This window comes from Helianthus annuus, chromosome 11 (assembly GCF_002127325.2).
Source record: "Helianthus annuus cultivar XRQ/B chromosome 11, HanXRQr2.0-SUNRISE, whole genome shotgun sequence".
In the NCBI taxonomy this organism is placed as follows: domain Eukaryota; kingdom Viridiplantae; phylum Streptophyta; class Magnoliopsida; order Asterales; family Asteraceae; genus Helianthus; species Helianthus annuus.
The window spans coordinates 182,256,061-182,277,566 of NC_035443.2; the positions used below are offsets into that span (position 1 = coordinate 182,256,061).

General features: G+C 35.3%; 1 protein-coding gene across 1 annotated transcript; it reads left to right on the plus strand.

The window, feature by feature from the left end:
• The first annotated feature begins 1,577 nt into the window (after positions 1–1,577).
• LOC110891376 lies at positions 1,578–12,721 on the plus strand. The gene is made up of 11 exons (XM_022139072.2): positions 1,578–3,706; positions 4,334–4,573; positions 5,605–5,734; positions 5,867–6,016; positions 7,088–7,257; positions 8,829–8,898; positions 9,488–9,694; positions 10,338–10,531; positions 10,635–10,713; positions 10,798–10,935; positions 12,248–12,721. Exons 1-11 carry the CDS (start codon positions 1,929–1,931, stop codon positions 12,446–12,448), a joined length of 3,357 nt encoding a protein of 1,118 aa, XP_021994764.1. The 5' UTR covers positions 1,578–1,928; the 3' UTR covers positions 12,449–12,721.
• Positions 12,722–21,506: the final 8,785 nt, after the last annotated feature.

Here is a 21,506-nt window from a genome sequence, read left to right on the forward strand (position 1 = left end):
AACTTTGATTCATGACGGTGACTTGATGACTTTTAGACTCATGCGCCAATAGTAATGTTCATGGTTTGTGAGAGTCCTTGTGAACCTTCCAAATTTGTTTATCCAACAAATTTGTGTGGTTTTGTCATGTTTTTCTATTGTGACACTCATGATATTCCATAACCAAAAGATTAAACTTAAGATAAAAGAATAAGTATTGGAACACAATTATACTAGTATTTTTATTTGGACGCAATTATATTACGTAGAGAAGATAAGTACTAGCATGAACAAATCAAAATCATTTCACGAATGTCATCATCATTACATACATCTTGTTGTAGAAAAGCTCACCACTATCAATTAAGAGAATCAGGGTTAGCAAGGTTCAATTTGAAGGACATGGAGGTCATAGATCCGCACATTAAAGCAGTTTCCAGAGTAGTTTCTCGTTTGAAGCACGAAACATAGGAAAAGAAAATGAACAGATAACGCTATGATGTAAGGCCGATGAAACAGACAAACACAGTAGTAATGATGTGGAAAAAATAGCGCATCTAGTGTAGTTGATCATAAAAAAAATTCATATAAAGAACAACAATCAATAAAACATGTAAACGCACAAGGGCGTTTGGTCTAATTAAATTGGGATGATGGTTAAGGTTTGAAAACTCTAGAGGTCTTAAGTTCAAAACCTAACTCAAGGAGGTTTTCTCATAACGGTGAGTTATGGACGGTTGACATCCCGTCTCAAAAATGCTCACTCGAGTATTGGGGTATCTTCAAACACATTTAAAAAAAACATGTAAAAAATATGATGACTTCGGCCATGTTTGGACGAGCTTATTTTACCTCCTTATGACTTATAGACTTATTGGAAAAGAAGTTTTTGTTAAATGGTATTTGGGTAATAAGGTGAAAATGAGTTTTTCACTCGTTGGATGAAAATGAGTTTTTTAGTCATTGAAAAGAAGAAATGAAAAAAGTCACCTAGTTGTTACTTTTCCAAAAGAAGAGAAGGTTAAAAAGTCAATAAGGAGAAATGAAAAAACTCATCAAAACATGCCTGAATCATTAAGGCCATGTGTAGTCATAAAGCCCTTTGTGGGGCGTTATGCGACAAGTGGCGAAACATGTAATAGAGGGGCTTTATGGGGTTTATATAACTTGAGTGTGTAGTGGAGATATATATGTTTGGGCTTTATATATGTATGTATATATATGTGTGTGAGTGGGGAAGAATGGGCAACGCCATGAAAATTTTCGCGAGGAGGAGAGATTTTCAGCACATGGCGCCCCCCATAATGGTGTATTCAGGGGCGCCATGGGGCGGTATAGTGGGAATTGGCGTGATATGGCGCTGCATTTCATGGGGTTTAAGGAAAATCATTTTCATCACTCATCATACTCGATAAATCCCACCAATAGCAAAACTAATTTAGAGTGAGTAAGATGTAGACAACCTTACCTCTATGCTGTAAAAATAACCGCATGAACAGAAAGAGTGTTACCGGTAAAACCCGACTCGATAGTAGTTTTGCATTCATTAAGGAAAATCCTTTTCATCATCACTCTTATGGGCTAAGAAAACACCTTCTTACAAAAAAAAACCCGATTAATTCCATAAAATCAACAAACGCAACACACATCTCTGTGATCTCCGTCCATTTACATCATCAACAAACCAAAATCAAACCCTAAATCATTCATCTGTAACCCTAATCCCCCAATTTCCACTACAATCAACAACAAAATCACTCAACAATCAACATCCACACCACCATCACCAACAATCATCACGTTTAATTCCGTCATCTCGCCGGAGCCACCACCGCCGGCGATTCTAGCCTTTAATCTCCACCGGTCAGTCTCCCTTACACAAATCTCCATTTACATCTTATTATAATTTTAATAAATTTTAATAAATACTCTCACTATTTCACAATAATATGAACTCATCATCATCCAATTCGAATTACGGTTTCCGTAATTCGAACGAAAGTTTCGAAACGAATCCGGTTCTAGGGTTTAGTTCGACGCCGGGAGGCTCTACTGTGTTACGCCCCCGCCTTATGAAGATGCGAAGACAAAGTGTTCAAAACCCTAGGTCTAGTTCGGTATCCAGTAGTTCGAGTTCGGTTAATGTTTCGTCCGGTCTAGGGTTTAATCCGTTTCGGAGTTCGTCGGACTCATCGGAGCCGGTTAATGTTCCGAAGCAGACGTTTTCGTTTGCAGCTGGAGTTGTTGATGATTTGGCGAAAATGAAAATCGATGGGAGTAGAAGTCAGGCTGCATTTCGGTTTAAAGCGAGTGAGAATGAGAGTAAGAGCGGTTTTAGTCAGCCGGTGGCGGATCAATTGCAAAAGGAGATTAACAAGTTGAATATAGGGGATTCTGGTAGTTCGGGTAATCCGTTTAAGAGCCAGTTTGGTAATGCGTTTGGTAGCAAAGTGGATGCGGAGTTGCAACATGAAATGCACAAGTTGAATATCGGTAACCTTGGAAATGTTGGGTCGGAGGGTGATAATATAAAAGGTTTTGTGTTTGGGAGTTCGGAGCCCGTAAATAATGGTAAGCAGCGTCCTGTTGGGGAGCGGAAATTAAGTGGTGATAAAAATGATGGTTTGAAAAACTCTGTGTTTGGATCAAGTAGTAAGCATAATGAAGAACATGTGAAGACTGATTTGATATCGGATAGGATGCGGGAATTGAAGGTAGGTGGAGCGGGTGAAGAGTTTGTGTTTGGTCAAAATGTTGACCCGAAGGTATATGAAGCCACCACTTCTAGCAATTTTCAAACATTTACCTTTTCTAGCAAATTGGATAATTCACGGGCTCCTAATGTTGAATTTAAAACACCTGATACGAGGGGAGGTTTGTTTTCTAGTGCAAAAAGCAAACCCGAAGCTAGGTTAAAGAAAAAGAAAGGACAAGTTAGAAAGCCTGTGATTGGTCAGCCGCAGCCTAAACAAGATTTCGTGTTTGGTCAAAGTTCACCTCAGGTTTCCGACAGTTTCGAAGCTTACTCACCGATGGATGTTTCTCCGTATCAAGAAACGTTAGCGGATAATTACTCTAGAGGAACGTCTGTGGCATCGGACGATGCTGCTTCCCAAACAAATGACCAAAATAGCGTGTCAAGTGAATCACATCATATTAATACAAATATGACAACGGATGAAGATTTAATCATCGCTACGCAACGATTAGACGTTAATGATGGTGATTTAAAATGTGAAGTTTCCGAGGCAGAAACGTTTAAATCCGCAATGGAAAACATGGAGTTTAGTAGTGACACCTTTGCTTCAGCATTGGATTCTGAATTGAGCTCCACTGCAACTTCGGTGAATCAAGAAAAATCAGGCATTCGGTTATTTGAGTTCGGTTCAAATTTAGAAAATATAAGCACGGAGAATTTCACTTTTGCTGCTTCTACATCCGGTCAAAGTCAAATGTCACCAGAGACACGTAAGCATAAAAAGAAACATCGGTTGAAAACTGGTCAAGATTCTTACAGTCCAACATCAGATACGAAAAACGCGTATGCGTCATCTTCTTCTTCGATTTTGTCTCCTCGGAATACCCAAAAAGTTGATATGTCTACATTATCAAGTAAAAATCAGGATGTTTTCAAGCCGGTAAATGATCTAGATTCAAAGAACAAAACTTTAGCAAGTGCATCAGTCAGCATTGCAGCAGAGGAAGTCTGTGAGAAGTGGCGATTGAGGTGTTATATTCTTTCCTTTTCAAGATTAATTTTTTTTTTACTTTGATGTGGGGCCAACAAATGGTTAACTTACAAGATTATCTTAAGGGAAAACCTTATTAAAGATTGACCCTTTTCGTGGGTGCAAAGAAACCGTGTTACCCCAAACAGAAACCCGACCAAAGTTTGTTATCTTCTAATGCAATTTGCCCTTATTGTAAGAATATACTTTGTAACCTTATTTAACATGTCAGTTATCAATAAAGAAAAAAAAATTGAGCAAAAAGGTTTCCCTGGGTCAACCCAACTTAACCCATACAGTCTCAACCTGCACTATGAACTTACCCATTTTGACCTTGACCCGTTACACTACCCACTCATTATCACCTCCACAGACTTGTAAATTTATAATAATATACTTCATATTTAATATGTTAGCTTAGCTATCAATAAAAGAAAAAAAAGAAACGAGGCAAAAAGGTTTTTCTGGGTCAACCCAACTTAACACGTACAGTCAACTCTCAAGCTGCACTATAAACTTACTTACTTACCCATTTTGATCTTGACCCGTTACACTACCCACCCATTTATTACCTCGACAGTTAATGATTCCTTGTTTTTTCTATGAATGTTTTTGAATTATATCAGGGGAAACCAAGCTTATGGTAACGGGGATCTTGCTAAAGCAGAGGATTATTACACACAGGGGTTAAATTCGGTTTCTCAAACTGAGAAATCTAAAGGTTGCCTTAGGGCTTTGATGCTATGCTATAGCAACCGTGCAGCAACTAGAATTTCTCTTGGAAGGATGAAAGATGCTTTAAAAGATTGTCTGATGGCTGCAGCAATAGATCCTAATTTTCTCAAGGTTCAAGTTCGTGCTGCACAGTAAGAATCACTTTTATTAGATTTTTGTAGATTTAATTGATTTTTAGAGTCATTTGGTTGGATCTTTTTGCGTGAGAATGGGTTGGCTAACAGAGTAACAGGTCAAAGCATGAAACTTCTCAGGTAGAACTGACACCATAAACCGTTTTTTTCAAAAAAATAAAAAATAAAAAATAAAAAATAAAAACTCGGCTAACAATAAGTTTGACAAATATGATTTTAGTTTTCCATTATCTCAAGTTCTCAACAATAATGTGATAAAAAGAGTAAAGTACACGGATGGTCCCTGTGGTTTACCAAAATTTTAGATTTGATCTGTAACTTTTCAAAAGTACATGGATGGTCCTTGTGATTTCCACTTTGTTACACATTTAGTCCTTAAATTTTTACCAAAGTACATGGATGGTCTTTGTGGTTTGCACTTTGTAACGCATTTAGTCCCTATAACTTGGACCTACTAAAACTTTTAGATTTGTTGGCTGGGGACTAAATGCATTACAAAGTGGAAACCACAGGGACCATACGTGTACTTTTGGAAAGCTAGGGACCAAATCCAAAATTTTAGTAAACCATAGGGAGCATGTGTGTACTTTACTCGATTTTGTTCAGTAAAAACACACTTTGGGCAATCTTTTTTGACCTGTTTCTTTTTAATCTTAACTTACTTTTGATTTTAGCTATTTGATTCGTTGGAGAGAAAACATAACCCAAATAGTAAAATTAGTCTCTTTTATAGGTAGTGAGTTGAATTGTCACCTCTACTTGAATGTGTTCACATTTTATTGTGTTCATGCATATAAGTAACGCCATTAAAGAGTTGCATGTATATGTGTGTGCGTGCGTGCGGGCACACCTTCATATACGTATGTGTTTTTACAGACATATTCACATACATTTCTGTATGTGTGTCTATCAACAACAATGGGGCCAATGCAAGGTGCTCCCTCCAAACATATTAGTACATTTAAATAGCTTTTTGTTACTTTTTATATCTATCTATCCAAAAAATAATATTGTTTATATATATTCAGTTGTTACCTTGCTATTGGAGAAGTCGAAAATGCAACTGTTCAGTATATGAAATGCTTGCAGTCAGGGAGCGATGTCTGTGTGGACAGAAAGTTGTTAGTAGACGCCTCTGAGGGCTTAGAAAAGGCACAGGTATTTCACAATTTTTAACCTTTATATAGTGTTTATTCCTTACCATTTTACTTTACACAGCCGCACGCGTAATCTACACCGTCACTAATCTTCTATTTTTATTTATTCCTTTATAAATCTTTGGTTTTTCAGAAAGTGACACAATGCCTCAAGCAATATACTGAACTTCCACGAAGAACACCAGAAGATTTAGAATGTGCTTTGAAAGTTATTGATGAAGCTTTGCAAATAAGCAGTTGTTCAGAGCAATTGCTTCAGATGAAAGCAGATACCCTACTAAAGGTTTGTATAACATTTAATACAAACTAGGATTATGACCCGCCGCAATGCGGCGGGGATTCTTTATTTATAACTAAGTCGATCTACGACCCACACGTTATGTTAAACCTGTCAAACGGGGTAAAAATAGACGATGTAAAAACGTTCACCCACACACGCACGTTGCGTCGTGTTAACTCGCAAAATTTAGAACGAAACGTAAAAACGTTAAGCCAAAGATGCACGCTGTGATGTGTTAAGTCACAAAATTTAGAACCAAGCATAGAGCGCAAAATTTGCGGAAAATGAAAACTATAAAGGACCAAAGTTGAAAGTAAAAAAAATTATGAGGATAGATTGTAAAAGATAAAAAGTTTTGGGTTAAAAGTAAAAAACAAATAGGTTTTGGTTAAAAGTAATTTATGAAATACTTTTGGGTGAAAAGTAAAAAAAATCAATTTTTTTTTTTGGAAAACCCCCAAAGCCAACATTACGACAACCATATGCATAACAATTTTTTCTTTGAAAAATCCCCAAAGCACACCCGTCATCGACAACCAACACTGACTCGATCTATAATATGCGTATTGCGACGAACCTGTCAAACATGGAAAAATAGAGGTAAAAACGTTGAACCACACATGCATGTTGCGTTGTATTAACTCGAAAATTTTAGAACTATACGTAAAACGAAAATTTGCGAAAGATGAAAAGTATAAATGATAAAAGTTGTGAAGTTAAATTGCAAATAATGAAAAGTTTTGGGTTAGAGTTAAAAAAACAAATTATATAGGGTTAAAATTGGAAAATGTACAAACCTTTGGGTTAAAACAAAAAAATCAAGTTTTTTTTTGGAAAACACCCAAAGCACAACTTACAAGTCTTTATGCACAAAAAGTTTGCTAATTTATATAGGTTTTAATTTAATGTTCAATTTCATTTGACACTTAAAAATGTATGTGTACTGGCTACTAGTTACAAACAACAACTAATGTTTAATGGCTGGTAGTTCGACACTTGACTTTATGATTTTCGTTAATTATTGTTGATAATTTAGGTCTGAATTCGATAATCATGTGATGTCTGGTTTTGCAGTTACAGCGATATGAACAAATTATTCAGATGTGTGAGCAGACTCTGAGTTCTGCTGGGTCAGACTCATGGAGATCAAACCTGATCGTTAAATCCTATTTTTATTTAGGAAAGCTTGAGGAAGCTCATGAATTTATTAAGAAACAAGAGAATTCTGGGCTTATTACTGAAAGGTATCTATTAAAAACTAAAAATAAACATCTTGTGAGAAAAAGGAACATGTCAAATGGGCTTGGCGGGTGCGGGTCAAGCAGGTTGAAAGTTACTTGAAATGTATTTTTAAATGCATACATTATAAACTATGCAGTTAATATCAGTGATATATCGGATAGCAGTCCCCATGTAACATATCGGTACCGATTCTTCGGTGATATTGACTGCTATTCCCGATATCAGTACCTTTTTTCTTATTCTGCCATTCGTCTTTCTTCTTATTGCTGCTATTAGTGTTTTAAGTCTTAATGAGTTCCTACTTGCTACAATTGTTAGTGTTTTGCAAGTTGCAAACGGTTAATTTGTTAATGGCAGGAAAGTTATTGTACAAATAAAGTTAACGTACTAAACGTACGAATAGCATGGAAAAGCAAAAAGCACACGGTGGCATTTTTGTAATTATCTGCTTGTAGGGTAATTATCAAAATTACTCTACAAATGATACTGTAGAGTAATTTTGATCTTGTAGAGTAATTTTGTAAAATGTCCACGTTTTTTTGTCTTTTCTTTCAGTTCGTACGTTTTTTGTCTATTACATACATGTTAAGAGTAATTATATCATTTTTTATATGTAATTTTATAATGACACATATGTAAACTAGTTTTTTTACATATATGTAATTAGTTATGACTTATGACACATATATATAATTTTGGCAATTAAACATATGTACACTACTTTTAACATGTATGTAATTAAAGAAATACATATAATAGATGATAAAAAGATCCTAAATACAAAAACTTATATATAAAATGATTGTTTATTAGGAGTTCTGAAAGTTCTGTAGTTATTTAGAGTTCTGAAATGAACTCAACCCTATATATATATATATATATATATAGAGAGAGAGAGAGAGAGAGAGAGAGAGAGAGAGAGAAAGTATAATGTACTTCAAGGCTTAACCTACATTAACATACATGACAAAAAATATAACGTGCGTTATTATCATAGAACGTGCGTGATTATAGTCCCATGCGTGATTATGTGGTCCCATGTGGTCCCATGCGTGATTATGTGGTCCCATGCGTGATTATACCCCTGATCCAACGGTTACCATTGTCTCCTACGTGATGTATGATAAGGTTTTTTGTATGTTAACCTTACTCTATATATATATATATATATATATATATATATATATATGTATATATATATATTCTGCATGATATTAAAATTACTAATATCCCACCGATATGACGGTATCCCACCGCGATAACCCATATCTCAAATATTGATCCTTGACCGATATCGGATATCTGATAGCTTATAAATCTCTTTGTTCAAAGATTCAGATTATTACTATAACAATTCTGTTTTCGGTTTAAATGCATTAGCTATTAGTTAAGAAATGATCAAAAAAGCGTTTCTGGCCAACCTACCGTAAATTTACCTTCTGATATCCCCACTCATCTTGCCACCTTGTCATTTTGTAAAATTCTGTTATCTTTTTCTCCACTTATTTATGTATTTTGGTGGACTGAAAGCTGACAGTATGAAAATTAACATATTTGTCTTGATAACTTTTAGGTTAGAAATCATGAGCTTGGAGTCAATGATACCTTTAGCTGACACAATAAGTGAGCTTTTATCTCGCAAGGTATGTAAATAGTTACATTTTTACTTTTTAATTTCCTGAAGAGTAAAATGCCATTTTCGTCCTTGAGGGTTGGCCAGTTTTGCGACTTTCGTTCAATGGTTTGTTTTGCTGCATCTGGATCCAAAAGGTTTGAAATCTTGCCATTTTCATCCGGCTTGTTAACTCTATTCATTTTTCTCTGTCAAGTCAGGGGTATTTCTGTCGTTTTTGTTAACTTAAAGGGCACTTCGGTTTTTTTCACTCTATGTACAAACATTTAGCATAATGTAAAAGTATTTAAAATACCCTTACTAAATAAAAAACAAAAATAATATAGTTAAAAAGACGAAAATACCCCTGACTTAACGGAGAAAAATGAATGAAGTTCACGAGCCGGATGAAAATGGCAAGATTTCAAACCTTTTGGATCCAGATGCGAAAAAACAAACCTTTAGACGAAAGTCGCAAAACTGGCCAAACCTCAGGGACAAAAATGACATTTTACTCTTTTTCTGAAAGTTTAACAAATTCTCGTGATTTCAAGTTACTGAAATGACTCATTTACCCCATGCGATTTGGCATAATATAATCTAGTTCTCTCATTTTGTAGGCAGCAGGAAATGAAGCATATAAGTCCGGCAGGTATACTGAAGCAGTTGAAAATTACACTTCTGCACTATCATGCAGTGTCGAATCACGCCCGTTTGCAGCCATATGTTTTTGCAATCGGGCTGCAGCATACCGGGCTTTGGGCCAAATTTCAGATGCCATTGCCGATTGCAGCTTAGCTATAGCTCTTGATCCAAGCTATCTCAAGGTTTGCTAACTTGCACCATTTTTGGCAGTGTCAATTGTAGACTTGTATTTTAGGCAACAAATTTACTTTTTTTTCCCAATAATTTATATTTGTTTTTGAGTAAAATGTCATTTCGTCCCTGAGGTTTGGCCAGTTTTGTGACTTTCGTCCAAAGGCTTGCCATTTTCATCTGGCTAGTTAACTCCATTCATTTTTCTCTGTTATGTTTGGGGCATTTCTGTCCTTTTTGTTAACTTAAAGGACAACTTGGTTTTTTTCAGGGGTATTCGGTCTTTTTACATAAATTGAAAAAGACTGAATTGCCTTTTTAAGTTAGCAAAAAAGATGGAAATACCCCTGACTTAACGGGAAAAAAGGATGGAGTTAACTAGCCGGGTGAAAATGACAAGATTTCAAACCTTTTGGATCCAGATGCAGAAAAACAAACCTTTGACCGAAAGTCGCAAAATTGGCCAAACCTCAAGGACGCAATTGACATTCTACTCATTGTTTTTTTTATAAATACTTCGTTTGTCAAATATGATTACGAAAGCTATATGTTGAATAAAATGATTTTCGGGGGTTTTTCACATTAAATATACACGTTAGGTGACTTTCGAGGTATAACATAACTTGAGTTGACCTGAAATGCGACTCATTTCAGGCTATTTCTAGACGGGCCAACTTATATGAGATGATTAGAGATTACGGAGAAGCGGCTAAAGATCTTAGGAGATTGGTGTCTTCGCTGACATCACAAATGGATAAAGCGAACGAGCTAAGACAAACTCAGCTCCAGCTTTATAATATTGAAGAAGAATCCAAAAAAGAAATTCCCTTAAATATGTACCTCATACTGTAAGTTCTATCAAATAGTCGAGATTTTGTTTGAAATAACAAAAAAAAAAAAAAAAAAAAACGTTTTTGTGTCGAGTGGTGACGCGGTTTTGAAACTTTACAGGGGAGTTGAATCAACTGCTGCTGCATCAGAAGTCAAGAAAGCGTATCGGAAAGCTGCACTAAAGCATCATCCCGATAAGGTTAGGATCTTTTTTACCTATTTGTAAGTAAATGGGTTTGAAACCTTCGCCTGTAATTGAAATGGTTACTTTTTGCTGATGTAGGCGGCATTGTTGGTGAGTAGAAGTGATAATGGAGATGATGGATTGTGGAAGGAAATATCCGAAAATGTTCGCAGAGACGCGGATCGGCTTTTCAAAATGATTGGAGAAGCATATGCTGTACTTTCAAATCCTTCCAAGGTGATTTAATAAAATCTACATTTTAAATAAGATTAAGAGTAAAACGCCATTTTTTATCCCGGAGGTTTGGCTAGTTTTACGACTTTTGTCCAAAGGTCCGTTTTTCCCCATCTGGATCCAAAAGGTTTGAAATCTTGTCATTTTCATCCGGCTCATTAACTACATCCATTTTTAGCATAATGTACAAGTATTCAAAACAAAACAAAGTAGGTAAAAAGACGGAAATATCCCTGACTTAACAGAGAAAAATAGATGGAGTCAACGAGCCGAATGAAAATGGCAAGATTTCAAACCTTTTGGATCCAGATGCGGAAAAACAAATCTTTGGACGAAAGTATCAAAACTGGCCAAACCTCAGGGACGAAAATGACATTTTACTCTTAAGATTAATATAAATGTTTAAATAGGGCTGTAAACGAATCGAACGAACACGAACAAGGCCATGTTCGTGTTCGTTCGTTAAGGATGTTTGTGAACTGTTCACGAACGTATACCGAACATAAGTTTATGTTCATGTTTGTTCATTAAGGAAATTCAGTTGTTCACGAACAGTTCGTGAACACTGGTCTCGAACACAAACGAATGCAAGCGAACACAAACGAACGCAAGCAAATAAAAAAGAACGCAAACGAACATTTAACTTGAAAATAAAAAAATAAAAATATTGTTATCCTTAAACATTGGATATAAGTAGTTAAATACAACCATCAAATGATAAATCAAAACACAACATGTCTAAATTTTAGCTAACTTAGAAAAAATAGGGTTTCAAGTTTTTAATATGTTTAGATAAACGGTTTATTATTTATTATTTTTTAATATAATCAAACGAACACGGACAAACGTAACCGAACATGTTACCGAACGTTCACGAACGCAGTCGAACGAACGAGACCTATGTTCGTGTTCGTTCGCTAAGCTAACCGAACGAATTTTTTTGTTCGTGTTCGTTTGTTAAGCTAATTGAACGAACATAAACGAACTTCCCGCCGAACGGTTCACGAACTGTTCGCTGAACGTTCGGTTCGTTTACAGCCCTATGTTTAAATTTAAAAAATATATTGAATAAGCGATTATTTATCTAAAGGTGGCAAAATGAGCAGGTTGGGTAATGTGTCAAAACATGTCATTTTTGTATGGATTGAAACGGGCCGGGTCAGGTTTTTTCTTCCAATAACGTTTGATTATAAACCGTCAAATATGATTACTACTTTTTCGACGATAATCAACTCTTGACTGCTTTCTGCCCATTTGACCGAGATAAAACATTACAAAAATCAACCCTATCCATAATTTGACAATTATTTTTTAGAGGTCACAATACGATATGGATGAAGAAATGAGAAATGAAATCAACAAATATACAAGAAGCAGTTTTGGGCGAACGTATGCAGACGTCCACAGCCCTATGTTTGAAAGAAGCAGAAGCAGGCGATTCCAAGAGTCTTGGAGACCGTTCTTTAGTTCCCAATCCAAGGGTCAAGAACGATGGCAATATACAAGGCATTCTTGATATATCATCTGTTTAGGCAATTTGTCGTCGAAGAGTGCAAAAGTTGCACGAGAGCATACAAAACATGCAATGATCAAGCAATTTCATGTACATATCTAATTTGTGGATGGAAACGAGCCCCTCGGATACAGTACAATCTCAAAAGCAGCATGTACAAGTGGTGATGCACTGTTTTATTTATTTTTTTGTATAGTGATTGTTTTATTGAATGCAAACAATGTATGAATTGAGGCATGGAGTGGAGAAATTGTTTTATTTTATTGTTATTATTGATATTTTTTTTTTTTTTTTTTTTTTGTATTTAAAAACCCAGAAATGGTTGCCAAGTGAGTAAATCTACTTGTCATAAAATATAATACATTAACATTTTTGTTTACAGTAAATTGACAGCATTTTGTTGGTACATTGATATTATGGTCCTGGTTTCTTTAGTTATTTTTATGTTTCAGTAGATGGGTATAAAATGATTATTTATCGGTATTAGTTTGTTACAGTATTGCCATTTGTTATAGTAATCGAAAGAAAAAACTAAAAAAAATATGGTCATGATATGACAAAACAATCGACATATGTTTTACATTGAATGATTATTTCACATCTGTTAACGAAAAGAACTAAACATGTTACGAGTTAACAACTAGTAAGGGATCAAGCACGTAATTTATCACATATTCAAAAGGTACTAGTAGGATTCCCACGTGCTATATGTCGGGAATTCTGTCGGTATCGGTGTTAGTTTGTTACAGTACTGACACATGTTATAGCAATCGAAAGAAAAAACTAAAAAAAAATATGGTCATGATACGACAAAAAAAAATCGACACGTGTTTTACATGGAATGAAAACCGTAAAAACGTATAGCGGCAATTATATAACATATTAAGAAGGTATGCCAGGCTTTTTCTTTGTGATATCAGGACTATATTTTTTTTTTTGAGTTTTTTCTTCGATTACTACAACGAATGTCGGTATCGTAACGAAACAAACTGATACCGATACTGACTGAATTTCCGCCAGATAGAGCTGGGAAATTCTACTGGTGTATATTAATTTTTCCATGGGAAATTTGAGAATTCAAATTTAGGTACAGACATTGATTCGTTTGGACATAAATGATGTACTCATTTGTTTGTATATAGACATATTAAGAGCGACAAATTCCAAAAAAAAAAAAAAAAAAAAGAGCGACAAATTCATAGGGTTAGGCTGAGTATTTTGTCTTTGCGTCACATACACGGCATGAGAATATTTGTTACGATAAGAAAATTTTCCTACATATACAAAAGTAAGTTAGGGGAATAGTGCCACGCAGCTGCGTGACACTTCTCTATTCGACCAACTATTTTATTGTTTTATATTCGTTTTAAAATTACGGTTTCATCTTTAATTTAAAATAAAATTATGTTTTTGCCCCCAGCTCAAAATAAAATTATCTTTTTGTCCCTCGCTCAAAATTATGATTTTGCACTTGGTTCAAAATTATGATTTTATCCCCAGATTACAATTACATTTTTTGCCCCAGTTCAAAATAAATTTTTGCTTTTGCCCCAAACTAAAAATGACGACTTTGCATTTTTGCCCCGTTTCAAAAATTATGATTTCGCCTTCAGTTTAAAATTATGTTTTTGCCCGGTTCAAAATAAAAGTATGCTTTTGCCCCCTATTCAAAATTACGATTTTGCACTCAGTTCAAAATTTTGATTGTCCCAGTTCAAGTTAAAAATATAGTTTTGTCCGCAGCTTAAAATTACGATTTTGTCCTTAGTGCAAAGTTATATTACGATTTTGTCTCCGGTTCAAACTTATAGTGTTGCCATCACTTTAACTTTTGCCAAATTACGATTTTACCCAAGTCAACAAATACAACTTTGCCCTCAGTTCAAATAACAATATTGCTATCGTTTTAGTTTTTTTAGCAAACCTATAAAAGTGTTTTTTTAATTGGTTGACTAGATTTAATTTTTTTCCATGTCAAAGAGCTGCCTAACACTCGCTCATTAATCCTTACAAACTACAGTTTTGCCCTGAGCTCAGAACTACGGTCTTGTCATCGTTTTAGTTTTTTTTTTCCTAACAAAACTATAATAGGGTTTTTTTAATTGATTGAGAATTATTTGACTATCGCCCCGCAACACGGGCGGAGGAATCAACTAGTTGCATACAAATAACAAAATATATAGTGTTAAAAGGGTGACATCTAAAATATCATTCATATGGCATTTATATTATTTGCGTTTCTAATCTGGTTATTTAGTGCTGGTATATCAGGAATATAACTTGAAGGGGCTTTGTGTAACTCTGGAGGGGCTTAAGTGAAATAAGTTGCAAAGGCGGTGTACTTATCTCAAAGTTCAAGGGGCAAAGTGTTATGTGTGAAGATGCTGGTATAAAAGGAAGACCTTGTTCCAGATGGTTCGGTTGTTACTCGTTCACTACCACCTGTTATCTGGTTAGTTGTTTCTTTGATCTGTGGCGATCAGATTGCTTCTTGTGTGCTGTTCATCATCTCGTCCGTAAGATAGTATTGGATCTGATTGTATTCATCATCTCGCCTGTGAGATAGTTTAGATCTGGTTGTATTCTTTCCCTGTACACTTTTATTTTTGCTGCTTGTATTGTGATCGGCTGTTTGTATATATCAGTCGATCTGACCTTGTTGTTAACAAGATCTTACTAAGTGTAAGATCAAGGGTTTGGTTGGGAGTTTTTTTGGTTTGGGTTAATAATAAAATTTCTGTCACCGTTTTGTCGCTTTTTTGTGTGTTCGATCCTGTGTATTATCGATACCATCAGTTTCTACATGGTATCAGAGCAATTATTGCTCTTGATTGTTGTTTCCGCTGGTATTATCTCTGGTTTATTGTGATTGTGTAGGTTATTGTAAGGGTTTCTAGACTCAAGAAACCCTAGAGGAGCGATCTTGGGTGTATTATCAAATTAGGGCTTAGAAACCCTAATCGGAGGCTGTTGTGATTTTCTTGACGACTGATTGGTGGAGTGAAGGTCTGCGTTGGTCTTTGTGATTATCTATTATCACAAAGCAAACTAACCAGATTTTTCTTCTTTTGCTGCTTGTCTTCTGATCTTGATCGTGTAACCCTTGAAGGTTACAGATCAGATCTGCTATAGGAGGGAGTTAAACGCTTCTGTAAGGGTGTCCTAACTTTCTCTTGTTATTTTTCTTGTTATTTCTCTGTTCTGTCATTGGGTCTTGATTGTCTTGTTACTTGCTTTGTTCTTGGTCTTGAGTTGTTTGTTGCTTCTGTTGATAAGCTTGTCCAGGCACCTACAGAGTGACGAACCTGGAATCTGGCCTCTGTCACAGACAGCTGATTTGTTGTTATTCTCTTGATTGATTGTTAGTTGATTACTTGCTTTTGTTGTGATTAATATGGGTGACACTAGTACTTCTGCTACTCTCATTAGCAAACTTGATATAGGTGATCCTTTATACCTTCATCCTAGTGACTCTAGCACTTTAACCATTGTTAGTATAAAGTTAAAAGGTACTGAAAACTATCCGGTTTGGTCAAATGCTATGAGACTTGCCTTAGAGGCCAAAAATAAATATGGTTTTATTGATGGTAAGTGTGTGAAGTCAAAAGATGATGTGGTCTTAGCAAACCAGTGGGATAGGTGTAATTCAGTGGTTATTACTTGGCTTTTGAATTCTATATCTGAGGATTTATTTTTGGGGCAAGTTTTTTCCAAACTTGCCTCAGAGGTCTGGATTGATTTGAAAGAGTCATTTGATAAGGTGGATGGTTCTATTGTGTATGACTTATATAAAAAGATAAATGGAATTTCTCAAAATGGAAGCACTGTTGCTGAATATTATAACAGACTGACAACAATGTGGAAGCAATTTGATGCTATGGTGCATCTTCCTTCTTGTTCTTGTCAGGCTGCTAAGGAGTATAATGATTTTTCAACTCTTATTAAATTGATGCAGTTTTTTATGGGGCTTGATGATGTTTATCAGCCTGTAAGAACAAACACACTAACAAGAGAACCATTCCCTTCGGTTAAAGTAGCTTTTTCTATAATATCTAGAGAAGAGTCTCATAGGATGGCTTCTAGTGGTTCAAAGGGTCAGAATGTTTCTTTTGTGTCTAAGTCTGGTCAAACATTTGATTCTAGAAAGAGAATTGTTAGAGGTCCTAATCCTAACCTAAAATGTTCTCACTGCAATATGATTGGTCATACAGTTGACATATGTTTTGAGATAATTGGTTATCCTCCTGGTGTTAGGAGAAGACCAGGGGGACAGTTTGCTAAGTCTAATGTGTCAAGTAGTAATAATAGTAATAATAATAAGTCTAGTGTAACTGTTGGGTCTTCGAACTCTGTTGGTGCTTCTATGCCTTTTACTTCTGAACAGATTTCAAAATTGTTGAATCTTGTTGGTGAGAAATCTGGTGGTGAGCAGTCTAAATCAAATATGGGAGGTGAGTCTTCAGTCACTTGTAGTTTTACTGCTGGGTTTGTTAGTTGTTCTAGTTCAAATGTTTTTGGTTATGAATATAATTGGATTGTTGATTCCGGTGCGAATCAACATATGGTTAAGTCTGATAGGGATATGTTTGATTGGGTTGACGTATCTGATTTTGATTTAAAGGTTGGTCATCCAAATGGTACTAATGTTAAAGTGTTCAAAATTGGGAAACTAAAGTTAATAGATGGTGTTATTCTGGAAGATGTTTTCTATGTTCCTGAGTATAGTGTAAGTCTGTTATCTGTTTTTAGGTTGGCTAAAGATAATAAGATAGCAGTTGTGTTTATTGAAACTGATTGTTTGTTACAGGATTTGAGGTCAAAGAAAGTCCTGGTGACTGGTAGCCAGGACAATGGGTTGTACTTTGTTAGGAAAAATGGTAATTCCGTAAATATGTGTTATAATAGTTTCTTAAAATCCAGTATGTGGCATAGTAGATTAGGCCATCCGTCTGATCAGGTTCTGGCTGTTTTAAAAGGTAATCTAGATATTAAAACCGTTGATCATGGTCCTTGTGAAATTTGCCATAAGGCAAAACAAGTAAGAGTTCCTTTTCCTTTAAGTGAACATAAAACAAAAGAGATAGGTGATATAGTTCATTTAGATCTGTGGGGTCCGTATAAAGTGTCTAGTTATGAAGGGTTTAGATATTTTCTAACCGTTGTTGATGATTATTCAAGGTCAGTGTGGTGTTATCTTCTAAAGAACAAAATGGAAGTTTTTGAAAATTTAACCAGTTTTTATGAATTAATTTTAACTCAGTTTAAGAAAAAGGTAAAAATCTTTAGAAGTGATAATGGTACTGAATTTGTAAATAATCAAATGAACAGTTTTTTTTAAAAGTAAAGGAATTTTACATCAAACTACTTGTTCTTATACACCACAGCAGAATGGTGTGGTAGAACGTAAACATAGGCACCTTTTGAACATAGCCAGAGCCTTGATGTTTCAGGGTGGTGTTCCACTGAGATTTTGGTATGATTGCATTCTAATTGCTGTTTACCTGATTAACAGGTTACCTTCCTCTGTGTTAGTAGGTAAGAGTCCTTATGAGGTTGTATTTGGCTTTAAACCCTCTTTGTCACATCTTAGAAACTTCGGATGTTTGTGTTTTAGTACCATATTAGATGAATATGATAAATTTACTTATCATGCTGATAAGTGTGTTTTAATTGGGTATTCCAACGTTAAGAAGGGGTATAAGTTGTGGAGTTTAGATAATAGAAAAATTTTGTTTTCTAGAGACGTGAAATTTTATGAAAATGTTTACCCATTTAAAACCAAACAGTTTGTTGACCAAGATTCTTTAAATAAAAGTTTAAATCATGTAACATTTTTTGATTGTTATGAGGCAGAAACATCTGAAGTTTCACAAACACCCAATGATGAAGAGGGTAATAATGGCTCACATGGTACTTCTAGTGATGATCAGTAGCCATTAGAACCCTCAACATCTGCCAGTACCAGTACTGCTGACCATTGTCAACAGTCTACAACTAGGCCTGTAGGTAGTAGTGAACAGGGGTTCAATGGCGGGGGCAGAGGACAGTGGAATACCAAATGATGAGACCAATAACCTGTCTGAGGGTACTGTTTTAAATTTTAGGAGATCTGTTAGAACTTCAGTTGTTCCAAAAAGGTTTGAGGAATTTGTATTAGATGGCAAGGTTAAGTATGGTATTGATAGAACTGTTAACTATGCTTGTTTGTCTGGTGATAATCTTTGTTTCGTGAGTACATTAAATAAAACTGTTGAACCTGTTAGTTATAATGAAGCTGTTAAAGATCCCAGGTGGGTAGAAGCAATGAACAAGGAAATGGACGCCTTCTTTAGGAATAATACTTGGACTCTTGTTGATTTACCACCTGGTAGAAAGCCTATAGGCTGTAAGTGGGTGTACAAAGTTAAATATAAGTCTAGTGGTGAGATAGAGAGATTTAAAGCTAGGTTAGTAGCTAAAGGGTTTAATCAAAGGGAAGGTTTGGATTTTGGTGAAACATTTTCACCGGTTGTGAAAATGGTTACAGTTAGGTGTATTATTACACTTGCTGTACAAAATGACTGGCCTTTATTTCAACTTGATATTAATAACGCCTTTTTATATGGTACTATTAGTGAAGATGTTTATATGTGTTTGCCACAAGGTTATTATTCACAAGATGAAACTAAAGTTTGTAAGTTAGTCAAATCGTTATATGGTCTTAAACAGGCCCCTAGAAAGTGGAATGAAAGATTATCTAGTGTGTTAATTGATTATGGTTTTGTCCAAAGTAAATGTGACCACTCTATGTATGTTTTGTCTAAAAGTAGTGTGTTTGTGGTTTTGTTAGTCTATGTGGACGACATTGTGGTTACTGGAAATAGTATAAAAGAAATTGATAAGGTTAAAATGATTCTGAATACTAACTTTCAAATCAAAGATCTAGGAAAACTGAATTATTTTTTAGGTATTGAAGTGTTGTATGATAAATCTAGTATTTGCATGAATCAAAGGAAATATTGTTTGGAATTGTTGAGTGAGTTTGGTTATTTGGGGTGTAAGCCAGTTAACACTCCAATTGAACAAAGTTATTTAGTGTCAGCTAAACTAACTAAAGATCAACAACCACTAAAAAATGTTACTGGTTTTCAAAGATTGATTGGAAAATTGATTTATTTGTCGTTGACCAGACCTGATATCAGTTATGCTGTCCAATTTTTGAGTCAGTTTATGCATTGTCCAACAGAAGTTCATTTGCAAATTGCATCGAGGTTGTTGAGATATATAAAATCTAGTCTTGGCAGTGGTCTGCTGTTTAGGAAAGGTGAAAAACTTGACTTAGTTGGTTTTGTTGATTCGGATTGGGCAAAGTGTTTGTCCACAAGAAAGTCTGTAACTGGGTTCTGTATTTACCTGGGCAATTCACTTGTCTCTTGGAAAAGCAAGAAACAAAGTACAGTGTCTAGGTCAACGGGGGAGGCCGAGTATAGAGCTATGTGCTCGGCAACTTGTGAGATTATGTGGCTGTTGAATTTGCTTTGGGAAGTTCAAGTTGAGTGTGATTTACCTGTGAAGTTATATTGTGACAGTAAGGCAGCTATATCTATAGCAGCCAACCCTGTCTTTCATGAACGAACTAAACACTTTGAGGTAGATCTACATTTTTTGCGAGAAAAGGTAGCAGCTGGTATTGTTGAAACTGCAAAGGTTGACTCTGAAAGTCAACTAGCAGATGGGTTTACAAAAGGTTTGGGTATTTCACAACACAAATTTTTTTGTGAAAAAATGAATCTTGTAAATTGGTTTTCCCATATGAATGAAGGGGGGATGTTAAAAGGGTGACATCTAAAATATCATTCATATGGCATTTATATTATTTGCGTTTCTAATCTGGTTGTTTAGTGCTGGTATATCAGGAATATAACTTGAAGGGGCTTTGTGTAACTCTGGAGGGGCTTAAGTGAAATAAGTTGCAAAGGCGGTGTACTTATCTCAAAGTTCAAGGGGCAAAGTGTTATGTGTGAAGATGCTGGTATAAAAGGAAGGCCTTGTTCCAGATGGTTCGGTTGTTACTCGTTCACTACCACCTGTTATCTGGTTAGTTGTTTCTTTGATCTGTGGCGATCAGATTGCTTCTTGTGTGCTGTTCATCATCTCGTCCGTAAAATAGTATTGGATCTGATTGTATTCATCATCTCTCCTGTGAGATAGTTTAGATCTGGTTGTATTCTTTCCCTGTACACTTTTATTTTTGCTGCTTGTATTGTGATCGGCTTTTTGTATATATCAGTCGATCTGACCTTGTTGTTAACAAGATCTTACTAAGTGTAAGATCAAGGGTTTGGTTGGGAGTTTTTTTGGTTTGGGTTAATAATAAAATTTCTGTCACCGTTTTGTCGCTTTTTTGTGTGTTCGATCCTGTGTATTATCGATACCATCAGTTTCTACATATAGTCCAGAAAAAGTCGACATAGATTTTAATTTTTTCTAACATACATTTCTTCAAATAATCTTGTTTTGTATTAAAATTGGGAACTTATTTTACTTTTTTATTTTTTAAATCTACGATGATATAATTTTTTTTGAACATATTTGTACACCTAAATATACCTAAATATAGTTGACCTAACCTTGTAGTCACAAGGATTTGATCCTGTACATCACTTGTGAATGACAAATACCATACTACTATACACTAAGTGTTGAGAATTGAGACGACTAACATACATGCACAAAACAGTAATTTAAGGTTGTATGCACATACATCTATAACTCTCAACAAAACGTGTAAACAACAAATCTCAAAGGTTTAGGATGATGGCAACATACAATACCAAGCCAAGTCCTAACTAGCATCGCAACTATGGCACTCGTAAGACCAATAAGTCAGCTTCATCGAGCCAAACGGTCAACAATTGACCAGCGCTACGCGACATAATAATTATTTTAAACAATTAGGCTAACCAAGTTGTACATTACCCAATAACATAAGAGGACCACTTTACCTCATGCAAATTACTTTGCAGACCCAAATAATCATCATGAACATCAAAACAACCTTAAAATAAAGCTCATAAGGAAT